Source organism: Diadema antillarum, unplaced genomic scaffold (genome assembly GCF_040938485.1).
Source record: "Diadema antillarum isolate AM-2024a unplaced genomic scaffold, OU_Dant_1.0 scf00000182, whole genome shotgun sequence".
In the NCBI taxonomy this organism is placed as follows: Eukaryota; Metazoa; Echinodermata; class Echinoidea; order Diadematoida; family Diadematidae; genus Diadema; species Diadema antillarum.
In genome coordinates, this window is record NW_027271071.1 from 562,173 (window position 1) to 576,682 (window position 14,510).

Below are 14,510 nucleotides of genomic sequence, written 5' to 3' on the forward strand. Positions count from 1 at the left end.
TAGGATCACTTTTTTTGATATCTCGGCCATTTCAAGACAATTTCCATCAAATAAATGTTGAATCCTTCTTGGGATTACATGCTCTTTCATATTTTGTAAGTCATTTCTCATTATCTCACCAAAAAATGTTATAAACCTGGCGTTAGGTCTCGACCAAAACTATACGATCCCTTTAAACTGGAGATTCTCCTTCCTGGACCACCCTTGCAAACTGGAGGCTCTGATTATGTGTAGCGTCCTTTGCATGGTGAGTTCCAGCTTTAGGGTTATAGACACTCTCTAGCTCTATCTTTGTCTAATTTTGAATATACATGAGAAAACTAAAGTAGGATTGAAGAAAGCTGAATTTTCAGCGGGAGAAAATGCATCTTCAGAGGAGAGCTATAACAGCTATAGCAGGAGAAATCCAATCTCAAGCGGGAGAGTGCGAGATTTTGCGAAAATGACGTCGAAGCGAGAGAGTTGGAGTCTGTGGGTTCTAGACGCTGCAACAGGAAATCCTGGCTGTGAAATCTACCACATGCCTACATCTTCAGAAAGGCTGTTTTACTCTCGTAACGAGATCTGGGGTATACAGCTGAACAGACAGACAAGCCAAGAATATAATGCATCCAGCACTCTCGAGGGGCAGTGGTGTGCAGAGGGTAATTGCCACTATCAGACGTTGATATCAGTGGAGCCCTGTGGGAGAGCAGTGGTGTCGCAAAAGAGGCTTGTACAGAGGCTAGAGTATTGGATTGTTGCATTATCATTGCACCTGTTAAGTGCTTGCATTATTAGAAAAAAAAATGAAGTTGTACCCTGCCTATATCTCCACATCAATGCACATTATCAAATAAGAGCATTTTATTTTGCCCCAAAGAAAGAGTTTTTTAGGTTTCTTCAGTACAAGTCATTATAGAATAGAGTACAATAAAGACCCAACTCTGGAAGTTTTTCTAAAAATCAGACATAATGTTATAAATTTCCAATTTTTCCATGTTTTTATGAAAAGATAATATTGGTCACATGTACATTCAGTACATGTGGAATAGATTTGATAGGCGAAGGCATTATTTACCTCACAAAAGCTACTGTCCTTTATGACACTGGTTGCAAAGAAATCTTCATGATTAAGCACTATTTCCTTTCATGAAAGGAATCAAAACAGAAGGGAAACAAATTGTACTGTTTGCAGTAAACCATGTTTAATGGAATGATGATTAAACAGTTGTTACATTTTTCAAAAAGGAGCATTCGATTGCTATGTCCTTGACTAACAAAAATTATAACGCCATTCATGCAGGAGCAATTAACATCCAGATACTTAATTTACAAAGTGATTGTGATTGATATTACTGTTTCACAAGAATCTACAAAACTTTACAAGTCTGTCACTTTCATGGCTTTTGTCTGATTCTTTTTGTACATTGTAATTTAGGCTGTTCTTGTAGTTTGATGGTTCTTTTTATGAGACTTTTGTTTGTCGTTGACTATATCACACTCAGAGACAATAACTCTGATATTATGTTGGCTCAAATTTTTCAAAGTGCAAGCATTAATAAATTTGACTTTATGTAGAGTCGGCACTGCCTAGTTAGGAAATAGCTGTGTCACATGGCAAGTATTTTGCTCTCATAGAAATCTATTTGTGTTTATGTATGTTTATAAGAGCAAATGTGCTAAGGGATACCAAATTTAGTTGAATTTATGCAAGGAATCAATGTGACTTTTTATGGATTTGTAGTATCTTGATAACTGGGTTGTGTTGCATGAACGGTGACATCAAACAGAAGTTTAAAAAAAAATCAAATGTAAGTCTCTGAAAATTTTATTCTCATTGGCAGATATCAGACTTATAATGTTTAATAGCATCCTGTTATGCAAAAGGGCCTTGAAAACATTTTAAGAGGAGAATGAACACAATGTAATGTACCAGTAAATGTTACATTACTAATATTTTATGGACAAAATAAAGTAAAGATTGATGTGAGGGAAGTCATGGTCACAATTCATAGCTGATTTATTGAATCCCATCTGATGTTACATGACTTTTAAACATTTGAATGGATTAAACTCTCATTCTGTTCTTTGTTTTCCCCATGTGCAATAAAGTGCAGTGACGGTGACATATACTTTTGATAGCATTCTTTGTAGGTTTATGGCAGGAATTTATTTCCATGTTCTTTTAAAACAGGACAGGTGAATCATAATCATAATGTTTAATATCACTATGCTCAATTCATTCATTTTTGGAATATCATTCGTGCTTGAAGCTTTGCATCTTAACAGTAAAGAAACTTTTTTGCAATGTATGCTCCTTCATAGATATCCTTTTTATTTTCCTTATAGCTGTACTTCATATTTACATGAGTGATACTGCATAACCTGATGCATATTCTTTTTTTTAACAAATACAATGTGGATTATGCCTAATTATTCTTGAATAAATCTCTTGATTTAAACAAAAATCACTTGTGGTTGGTCATTTTATATGTGATGACAAATTTTTGTTTCTGTTATTTGATTAAGTATTCATAAGTATTCATGAGTTAAAGGTCCTGTCTACATTTGGGAACAATGATTTAAAAAAAATTTTTCAAGATATGATATTTAATGCATATGTGTAGGTCTGTTGTACCACAAATCATCCTATCATATGAAATTTTTGCGATAAAGCCTAAAGTATAAGGAGATATCTATATTTTTCTCAATAAACCATAACTGTAGACGGTTTAGTCTGGAAACATCTTTATTATAACTATTGTTCACATTTTGTATATTTAACAATACTCAACATCAATTTTACTGATTCAAATTTTTACAGTGGTTGTTTCTATCCCCAACTCACATTTTAGAACTATTTTAAAGCACTAATGCTGGGTTTTTGTTTCATCTGCAAATGGTAAAGTATGCCTTTGATATTTCTTTTCAGGCTGTTTTTCATGCTTTTTTATTGTTGAATAAATTTCTTTAATTTCATGTTAATAGTAAAAGATATCATTTATTTTTTAATTACCATTAGGTGGGCCACTGCCATGATTTCAATTCAGATTAATACATTAAACTGATATTAGTTCTGTTTTTCCTTCCATGTTGTTGTTGCTGTGTCAAAGGTACAAATGTACATGCTTTTGTCAACTCATCGACTACAAGTAAGGAAGGAAGTAATTGTGCGTGCCTCACTTGTCATGCAATCTGCGGCTGTTCATTAATTTACAAAATCAAGATCAATTGTCATACATGGCCTGAAAAAAAAACTCCATTGTTGATAAAATAAATGTAAGAGAGTTGAAATGAATGTGCAAGGGCCAAGGTAGCAGAGATCAAGAGGGAAAGAGAATTGCTGTTGATAAATCAAATTTCATCTTCCGCTACTTCAAATCAGGCAGCACGGTCGACTTATTTATCACTCACACAATTCAGTGCCCTGAAATTTGTTTCTGGTCAAGATCAGAATGAAATTTCTCTTCTATCTCTGGCCAAGTGTTGCATTGTATGCAGACTTTCATTGGCAAACCGTATAACATCATTTTCCAGGGCCATGTAAATTAAATTCTAGCCATTTGGCATACAGTTTGCACAACACTGAAAGGCCACCTACTTGTATGGCATAGCAACCCTAGAAAAGATGAGTGACACCAAGCTCAGTGCCAGTGTAGCTGTGTCAAGGAGAAGGGATGGATACTAATGAAGGAAAAAGAACAAACTTTAATTATGATATTCCTTTATAAACTTTGAAATCAATTACAGTGATGCCACCATTTTCGTTTTTTTTTTTTTTGGTTGTTGTTTTTTGTGTTTTTTTCTTGGTATTGCAAGATGCTCCAGCTCAAGGACTGAAGTGCCACAGGTCTAATGTCATGCAAAAACGGCATAAAAAACTGTAATAATTACAACAATAGCCATGATGTCATATTATATATATAGTGCATGAGGCTGAATGCACTATAACAATATAAGCACCGACAAATTCTGAATTTGCCCCGAAGGTCAGTTATATTCAATGAGGCCGCAGGCCGAATTGAATATAACTGCCTGAGGGCAAATTCAGAATTTGGAGGTGCTTGGTACTTGTTATAGTACAATAAGATGTCATGCACTATGTGTTATATAAAATAGCATACATACCCAGGCGAACCATACCAAAGCCTAGATCACTTAAGATTCTACACATGCGTGCATGACCTGTCTAGACAATGCCAGTTTCTTTAAACCTGTGACCTGGGTTGACCAAAATCCTGAAAATCCTAATTCAACTATCGAGTCTAGGGTCTATATCTAGATCTAACATAGATCTAACAGTGCAAGTAACAGTACGATAGGTTAGGACCAACGTTAGATCGAACGTTACGAGTGACAGAGCTAGTTAACACTAAGTGACTAACGTTAGACCGAATAGGTCTAACGTTATGGATGTAACACGTTAGAGTGACGCCCTACTTACTGCACTGGGTCCAGGACCAGGACTACATGATGTATTGTAGGATTAGGGATCAACTGGATTTAAAACAAGGCTCGTTCCAGGCATTGTAGTCACCATTGCTGAAAATGTGGATGCCGAGAGTGTGTTGTAGAAGTTCAGAGCGTAGCGTGATCAAAGAGCGCTTAGCGTACATACTGTACGCTGCCCATCTACGGGGCACTTCCGCATAGAATGTACGGAGAAAGCAGCACAAATCTTGGGTTGACTTGCTTACTATCCGTCGGATTGAGTCCCTTTTCACAACAGTAGGAGTCTAAAATTCATAGGGCGTATTTGATGACATCCTTTGTTTTCTTTGTGTCCTTATCTATAGATCAGTCTCTGTAAAAGTAGTGAACCTGCAGTTGTTTTCAGCTTCCATCTTTAAATCTACCGCTGAAAATTTAGTCCCACACAGATAAGTTGCTGGCATAGCTAGCGAGAATCGAGAATAACGATAATATCGAGCAAAGCATATCGCGGTTGTGGCGCAATCGCATCAATAAAATGTGGGATTCAAGTACTCGATGATTAAAATGAGGGGGCAAAAAACCGATAGTGTATCGTTTGCAATCGTTATATTTTGCGTGCACTATAACTTTTGTCATGCACTGCCGGCCTGTATCATAAGTATGTATGCTATTTTATATGAAGGGTTACAAGACGCTAATTTTCAATTCTTCCAAGGCTTCTAACATTCATAGCAGTACACATTTTGGCTTTATATTTGTGAATTTGCAAGTTGAATGATATTTACTTCATTAATAAAAAAATAAAAAGATATTGCCCCACCCCCCCCCCCCCCATCTTCCCATAAGACAATGCAATTGATTATTTCTCAAGTACGTCATTGGAAATTGCCATCTGTGCCTCTTGAAAAAGGGATTATACAAATTCTACTATATCTGGTCTGTCACCGTGTGGTACTGTATCAAGAAATTAACCACTCACTAAATTGTCTTTCATATCTGTTATGCCAAATACTTGGCATCATATGCAAAATACAAGTTGACATATCATATACAATATAAAAGTCTTCGGCTTGTAAGTGTTCACTCAGTTCATTAGATTTCAGGTCATAGCAGTGGAAGAAGGGCTTTAGTGTCCTTGGAGCCTTAGAATCAGGGAATGGTGAAGGCAGGCTAATGCAAATATTACAGTCCTGTGGCTCTCCAGACCAAAGTTTGCCTATCCAATCTTTCCTGGCTTTTTCCCGTCCATATCGAGATGATTGTTATTTGTATGTCACTGTCTGAATCATGTTCGGCTACAAAAACATTTCGCAAACATCCTTCCCATGTTTGCCTTATCCCAGCCCCTTTACTGAAATATGACATCCATAAAAGATGCAGCCCTCTCCTGCGAGCCATCAATATTTCAACAAAATCTCTTCAGCATCAAGATGAACTGCTTTAAATCTAAATCATGCACTCTCAGACTTTAGTAACTGAAACGAAAACATGCCATGAATGTTTGTTTTTTTTTTGCTCTTTATTCTTGCAGGACATCTACAAGTCTAAACTGCAATGAGTACAATATGAATAATGTTCTCTGCCTATTTGCTTTAATAGTGAAACCACAATGTACGTGGTTAGGTTGACAATAAGAGTGCAGGATTAGGACCAAACTTTGAATTTTATTTTCAAAAAGTACAATGACAATCCATGTATGAGTGTATAGTTTAACAAAAAATTTAAGTCAAACAGACAGAATGGTAGTGATTTCATTAAAATTCAATAGAAGACCAAAAAACAACAACATGGGATTGAGATATTTTACACGTTACCACAAAACAGTGATTTTGGTTTCAACCACATCTATGTAAATAACAAAAGGCAATAATGCCATTGCTTCACAAGTTTCCCTTGAACCTAAAACAAATTTTGTTACATGTCTACTTAAAAAAGAAAAAAAAAAAGAAAAAATGTAATCATCAAGAGTACTCGTATTCTTTTAAAATCATTGCAGTATATTATTGAGAATCAGTAGGGATAACTATAATGGGCTGGGAGACTCGGATGTACCAGCTGACTTTAGGGCTTTTTACTCTTGTAAATTTTTGCTTAGCCCCGTACCAACCGTGGGGCTAAGGGGGGGCCTTAGCCCCACCGTTGGTACGGGACTATCCTTAGCCCACTTTCTGTTTACACTCGTTTTTGCCAAAGTGGGCTAGCCCCACCGATAGTCCGGTACTATCTGGCCCTTCAAAATAGCAGGGTTAGCACCGCAATTGCGGTGCCAAGCAAGTGAGTGTAAACAGAACGAAAAAATAATCCTGGGCTAAGCGACGGAGATGAAGTCCGACCCTCACTGACCAATCAGAAACGAGGTAATCAAGTGCTGCCGGTGCGTGCGTGTACGTGTACAGTACACAGCGTAATCATGAATATTCATGTGGTTTGGAAAGTCCGGGGCTAAGAAATACGAGTGTAAAAAGGTCAGTTTTCTCCTTAGCCCCGGACAAGAGATAGTACGGGACTAATTGGCCAGTGTAAAAAGCTGAAAAAATTGGTACGGGACTAACGATAGTCCTGGGTCAGAGAAAGTCCGGGGTTAAGAAACACAAGTGTAAAAAGGGCTTTTCTATGCTAAAACATGACTTCTCGGACACCTTTATTGGGATGTTGTAAGATAATAACATCAAATTTGGGCAGTTGTTTTGCAGCCATGCCACTGATTTGCAAAAAGAAACAGACAAACAAAAACAAAATAAATCAATGAAAAACCTCCACCATTCTTTTGGTTTGATTGAAATTTAATCATCAATCAAATCATTTAAGCATGTGCTGGAATTGCATATTCAAGTGCAGTGATTTGGAAGTGAATGCCTCTGACCTGGTATTTCATCTGAATTAGGGATGAACCCTAGGAAGCTTTGAGACCAAGAACCAAGAACTATACCAGTACCTTGCTTGAAGAACCTCAATCTGGATGCCATTGGCACTCTGCAACGTGACCTTTAATTTGAGTTTACTCGTTAACTTTGATGCTTGTGTGTCCCCCTGAGTCATACATGAATATGGTACCAGCAAGTAACATTAAAGTAATCATGACATGCAGAAATGAAGCCTGCAGATGCCTTGCAGCATCTAGAGGGAAAAGATACATCACTACAAGGTTTATACCCTGACTGATATTCAGCTTGGTGGAGGCACATCACAGTTTGCCCGTGGCCTTCTGCACTGGCGCTAGCTCTCCCAGTTTTCACAAGAGTTCACCGCCAGACTTGAGTCTAATATCAGTGTGTGTATTAGCAAGCAGTCTCCAGTTGTAGCAAGGAATGTTCCACAGATTGCCTTTCTCTTTATGTAGCAGCTTCTGTTTGTTTGTGTTTGTTTGTTTGTCTGTTTGTTTATTTGTCCGTTTGTATGTATGTATGTTTGTTTGTTTGTTTGTTTGTTTGTTTGTTTTTAATTGAAGGGAAAGGGAGAGAGCTGAGGGCTTGAATATTGACAGGTTGGCAATGTTATATTGGAATACTACACGTCAACCTTAATCACAAACTACCGGCAGGATGTAATAAAGTGAAAACACAGACAATTCTATGTAATATAAATATATATGTTATTAAATACTGCTCTTGAGTGCTCCCAAGTTTCAAAATGTTGAACTTTTGCCCTTCCTGAATCTGCTCAAAATTGTCACTGATTCAAGATTGCAAATATGTCTCAAAGTTCCAACTTAAGAGTAATTTAGCATGAAGATTTTTCTTTTAAGGATTTGGCAGGGTGTCAGGGTGTAAAATTGCCACGGTGACAAGCTATCAGCAGTCCTGTGTATCTCTTCTCATAGACATGCTTAAAAAGATTGTTAACTTTGACGACTTTCACTTTAAAAAATGAGAAGTCATTCAATATACATGTAGATGGAGAGATCTTCACAAAGTGTGTGCCACTGAGAGTTTGAAGGATGCAGATGTTGGGAGAAAGCAAGTCATTTATTTCTGAGTTCTGATTAACCAAATTGAGTTCATGTTTCAGTCATGTCAAAGACTTATGTGCTACTTCAGGAATGAAGTCCATGTTTGTAAGTAAGGTCACAAAAAGTTCATGTCTGCATGCTATATGTCCTGATTTCAAATGAGGAAGACTATTACCTCATTTAAAAGAAAAGTGGACCAGCAAGAAGTTTTAGGAACAAAACAACTTCTTGTCTGTAACTTGTCATAACTTTGTCTACTGTCCTCTGGTGAACCCCAGGTTTCAAAAAATTTGAACTTGTCTGCGACCCCATTTTTCTTCAATTTTTCACTAATTCTTATAAATTTGTAGAAGTTTATATTAAAAGAAGTGTAGCAAGAAGATTTTTTCCTTTAAGGGTACTGGTGAAGTATCAGGGTGTAAAACTGTCATGGTGAAAAGCTATTAGCAGTCTTGCGTTCCCCTTCTCACAAACATGCTAAAAAGATGATGAACAAAACTTTTAAGATTTTCACTTTCAGAGCTGAGAAGTCATTTAATATAGATGGAAAGATCTCCACTATTTAAAGTCTCTGCCGCTGAGAGCATGAAGGATGTTGTGAAAGGGAGAAGTCATTATTTCTGAGTTGTTATCAACATGCTTCCGTTCATGTTTCAGTCGCGTCGAAGACTCCTTTGCCACTCCAGAAATGAAAACCATGTTCGCAAGTAAGGAGCTCTGCAGTTTATGGGGTGAGGCTCTGGGGTATTTAAAGTATCAGGAGACTGTAGGTTGAAAAAAAAAAAATCTGTCCAGTGTGATTAAAGGTGCCTGGATGATGTGTTTTATTCACAATGTCTATCTTGACTCAGATGTGTTCAAAAAGTACCTGGATATGCTTATATAATGGTGACAGTGAGGTCATCTGGGTCTCATTTCATAGTAGAGTGTTAGGGTATCGATTCTTGCTGAAGAGGAGCTTGCTGTAGCAGCATCCAATCAGGACACTGGATTCTTGTCATTGTTACGACATTTGCCATTGCAATTGTGTATGAAATGGATCCCTCAAAGAGCAGTGTTTACATTGAAGAGGCTACCTTTGTTGTAAATGAGGTAGAAGGGTGTTGTTGTTGTTGTTTTGTTGTTGTTGTTGTCGTTAGCATTAGTAGTACTATCAATGTCATCACCACAAGTGAACTCATTTCATCTCATAATGATGCCGTACAAGAGGGAAAAAAAATGACAGAATTCAATATATTCATCTTTGTGGCAGAGTGCCTTATATCCTCACATTGATCCTCTTTTGTGAATGACATGGATAGCTGTCTTCCTCTTACATATATTTCCACCTATGAATGAACAAACATTTTTCCTCTCATTGTGTTCTTTATGCTATGTTCTAGATTTTAGAGAACAGTGTAAGGCAAATTCAGTGACTACAGTGACTGAAAGATTCATATAGCCTTCAAAGGATGTAAAACGAAATCTATGGAAATGATTCATCTTGTGCTGTGCAGTCTTCGTGTTCCTTGTTTAAGATACACAGAGAGTTCTTTCTGAACATAATTTGGCAAACGTGAGGGATTTCTAAAGGCAGCCGATACCACAAAGTCACATTTTAAAAAGACCAAAAAAAAAGGATGATGGAAATCAAATCCATGATAAGCAGTATCAATGCTCCTAAATATATGAATCCAGACCAATCAATCTCAAATGCAGACACAGAACTGACTGTCGCAGGCCTGTCTGATGTGACGTGCACAGAATATCCTTATTACTATCAAAGTTTTTGCAAAAATATGCTCATGAGCAGCAGCCACTGCAGTAAACTGAAAATGCGTCAGCAGTCTTGTTTTTCTGCACAGGATGTTTCCCCACTAATGGAGTTTGCACCCAGTCCTACATTTTATGAACTACAAATCTATCATCCTAAAACAGTGGGAAACTCGGCAGGTTCATAAAATGACTGACAAATTGCATAAAAAGTGCATCATAAAATGGAGACAGTGAAAATAGGCTAGGAGGGTATTTGCATTAGCTGCTAATGCAGTGTGACATCAGTTTAGGGTGTCTAGTCTTTATTATGGCTGCCGTCAGCGTATGACAAATATCATAAATCCAGCAGACCTCACCTTTATTTCACCTTTGTCTTTATTTTCAAGCACTCACCATTTTTATCGATTTCATGGATATACAGTGCATGGCCCTCATTTAAACGGGGAGGGACATAGACAAGTTCCCTTCCCGTTCACGTGAGCATCCCACGTAAATGGTGGCCTGTATTGTACCCCCACAAATATTAAAGTCGTCTGTCGCAGTTACAGATACACATAGCAACAGAAAGAAATTCCTGTCATGCTTGCTGGAAGGGTGACTAACCTCGGCCCCCCAGTAATGAAGCGTAATATTACTGCCAGCAGTATGGCGCCCTGTCGCATAGTCCCACAAACTGCTTCCTGGTGCTAGTGGACAGCAAATGTTAAAGATTGCACTTTCAGCAGTCTTATTCGTGGAAAATTATAGGAAATGACTGCAGTATGGTCTAAAACTGACAGTTCCACAATTATTTTTCAGGATTTAGTCATCATTTTAAGCAGCAATGAGGATCAGTTGCAATGTGTAAGCCTACATCATCGTACATAATCAGAGCTACCAAGTCTCACTCATTCTGCATGAGACTCAAGCATTTAGGGGCCGTCTCACGATCTCACGCATGGCACCCATTTTTCTCACGCATCGGGGGAAGTCTGCAACTTCGGCCTATAATACGGAGCATAGCTCAAAATACTAAAGGACAAGTTCACCTTCATAGACATGTGGGTTGAGTGAATGCAGCAATATTAGTAGAACACATCAGTGAGAGTTTGAGAAAAATCGGACAATCCGTTCAAAAGTTATGAATTTTTGAAGTTTCTGATCAGTCACGGCTGGATGAAAAGACTAAGTAAGCTTGTGATGTCACATGAGTACAACGTTATAAAGAAAGAACAAAGAAAATTCAACATATTTCCATTTTTCTCGCATAACAAAAGAACACTCGACTTCTCTCTTTCAGAAGGCAGGGGGAATAATATTACCCTTAACAAACTTCAGTAGCAAGTCGAAGAAATGTGCACTTTATTCAAAAAGTAAAGTTTTGTGAAATTATGTTTTTATTTTCCTTATATCGTTGTATGCATGTGACATCATACACTGTAGTAGTCTTGTCATCCAGCAGTGACTGCACAGATGCTTAAAATATTCATAACTTTTGAACGGATAGTCCGACTTTCCTCAAACTTTCACTGATGTGTTCTACTAATATTGCTGCATTCTCTCAATCCTAATGTATATGAAGGTGGACTTGTCCTTAAAGTGATAGTTGCAATTGAAGGTATATTTTCCTTTTGTCTTTCAAAATAAGTAAATATAGTCACTTAAGTATGCACCTGATTGCACCATTAAGAGCTAAAAATTGAAAAAGCTCCCTACCGTGGGAGGCCACAGGGGAGAAAACTCCTCCCACACCCTCGCTCGCGCACACATTCGCGCGCCGAGATGCTGAGTCATGAAAATCTCACTTATAAAATATTTTTGAACTTGGCATCCCTGCATAATTTGGGTTGCTGGCACAACCAATCCACAACATGCCACTCTGACAAAAGAAATTCTCACTTAAACCGTTCCATACTGAATTTTGAAATGCCCATAGACTTAACACACAGGCCACCGGTTCCCGTACAGAACGGGTTTAGCTGTTCCATATTAATGGGTGAACACTGTACCTTGTCAAATGCAAGGCCCATATGGTGATAGCAAGTACCCATGGTAACTATATCTACCTGCAGATGTGGTTGAAGGTTGTATAACTCCAGCTTGTGGAAAATCACATAGAGAGAGTACAGCGAGAGGCTAGTGTCTGTAATTCCATATCTGGGCAGGGAAGGAAGTTCTAAGGTTATATCCATGGAACTGTTTACATACATACACACATGTAGGGCCTGGTCACTGACCATTGTGTGGTCAACATGGCTTACCAGGTACTTGAAACCTTCTGGCACCGATGACCTTATTCGTATAGGTCAGAATACTCAACAACTTCTTAGTGAATGCCTACAGTCCCATTTCAATGACTGAACTCTTGCATTTTATGCTCTATGAGATCATTACGAGGATTTGCAAAGAAGAGAGGGAGTATAATCTAAAGCCATAGTATCAGCCAAAGATTTTACATTCATTGTTAAATGCTGCTAGTACATGTGTAGTACTCATCCACAGTAAGGGGCACATCTGCTTGGAGAACAGCTAAAAGAAGGTAAAAATCTGGGTTCGAAGTCTATAATCCAAGTTGTTTTCATTGTTGTTTCATGTAGCAGCACACCATATTGTGGTGAATTTGCTAACTCAGTAGCACATCTACCTCCCAGTCCATATGACCCAGGTTCAATTCCCAAGTCTATCTGAATGTTGTTGCGTTAATACTGTCCCCTCTACTAAGAGACAAAAATGCTCTGTCCCTCGGATAAGACATAAAAAGGAGGTTCCGTGTGTGAGAGAGTCACAACCCATGCATGTAAATGATCCCGCTTCATTCATTCATCGCTAAGAGCAGGCTGCATAACCCTGTGAAGTGGTCCTACCTCACACCCAACTGGACTCCATGAAAGACCAGCTAGTACAGCTGATGGGCTATCCAGCCATCTTCTCAGATGGAAAAATTATAACAAAACAGCAACAAACAAACAAAGGTATGAACAGTATGAGAGCACACCTGTACATTCACAGACTGCCTTGATGAGAGCTTTTCATTGTCAAAATCAGACATGAAGTAAAAAAAAAAGTTTTACAGTTCTAAAGGTTAACATGTCCTGCAGTCATATTTGTTGTTTTTGTTTTTGCACTAGAAAGAAAAAATTATATTTCTGGTTCATATGCCTCGTAGGTTAGTCATCTGAATTTAGTATTCATTCTCTTTCTTTTCATTGTATGAGAGACGGTGTTCTCAGAGACAAAGTGATGACTATAAAGTTGTGATCTTTAAACTGTGGTGATAGTTTCATGTCCCATCTATTTCTTAGCTTTGATTTTTAAGCTTTGGGTTGATTTGTATACATTGTACCTCACTCTAATCCCTGTTTTGACAAAACATAAAATATTCTAGTGCTAAGGCTGCTGTATAAAGTATGAAGTTAATATTCATATTCTGTAGGTTCTGACAATACTCAATTGGCTACCAGTGGCTACCATGAATATGTTGTAGAAATATCTACAAATTCCCCTCTTTATCATCTTCATGAACACATTGGCACTATATCCTTGTGATAGACAAGTATGGGCATCGTAATATACTCTTTTATCAAGGTAAAACAGATCATATGGCAGTACAATCAGACTGCCCGGAGGGTCAATGGTACTTTAGAAATCATCCACAGGGATCTGAGTAGAAGGTCTCTGCATGGACAGATTTTCTATAATATATATTCATTGAAGATATAAAAGTAACAAATCTGTAGTTGATGTGCCACAATGTACCAGGCAATTTGAGTGTATACTACAGTTTGTGAAAGTATATTTGCACCAATATTTTCAAAGAGATCTCTATATCTATAATTAGTAATTTAGTGAGTATTAATTACCAAACTACCAAACTTGAATTAGTTTGCATTGATCTCAAATGAAGATGGAGGCAAATTATACCAATGTGGCAATAGCATCAGAAATATATGATCTCCCTCAGAAGATATTTGAAACAAGGTATGACAATTTCCACTAAAAGAAAAAGAAATATCCAAATTGAATGCTTTTACCTGCAACATGGAAAGGCACTCTGACCTTAGATTAGGACTGTGAATTATGTTATATACCACAGAATATTGAATTTGTATAAATTTGCGAAGACAGCTTGATAAAGGTTTACTTCATTGCAGAGAACATGAAAATAACAAATACATGGGGTTCCCTGAAGATTACCTGAAGAGGAAATTCTATTGCAGTGCAGATTTATGTCTGTGTGTGCTCATGAAGATTCTATTACCCAACATTTTTTTTGGTACTGATTTTCAACGCAAACTCTCAACTTCTTGAACTTCAGCTTCTTCTGGTGATTATGTTATAAACTCACATGAATGTTGTGTCACAGTGGCAGTCAGTGTTTATACTAAATGTAATCAAAATTTGTATGTTGTAA

The 14,510-nt window shown here is 37.5% G+C and overlaps 1 protein-coding gene across 1 annotated transcript in view; it reads left to right on the top strand.

The window, feature by feature from the left end:
* Positions 1-442: 442 nt before the first annotated feature.
* LOC139723177 (potassium channel subfamily K member 2-like) overlaps positions 443-14,510 on the top strand; it is a 47,923-nt gene continuing 33,855 nt past the window's right edge. Inside the window, exon 1 of the mRNA XM_071634435.1 lies at positions 443-644. Within this exon, the coding sequence (XP_071490536.1) occupies positions 443-644 (202 nt within the window). The remainder of the gene's footprint in view (positions 645-14,510) is intronic.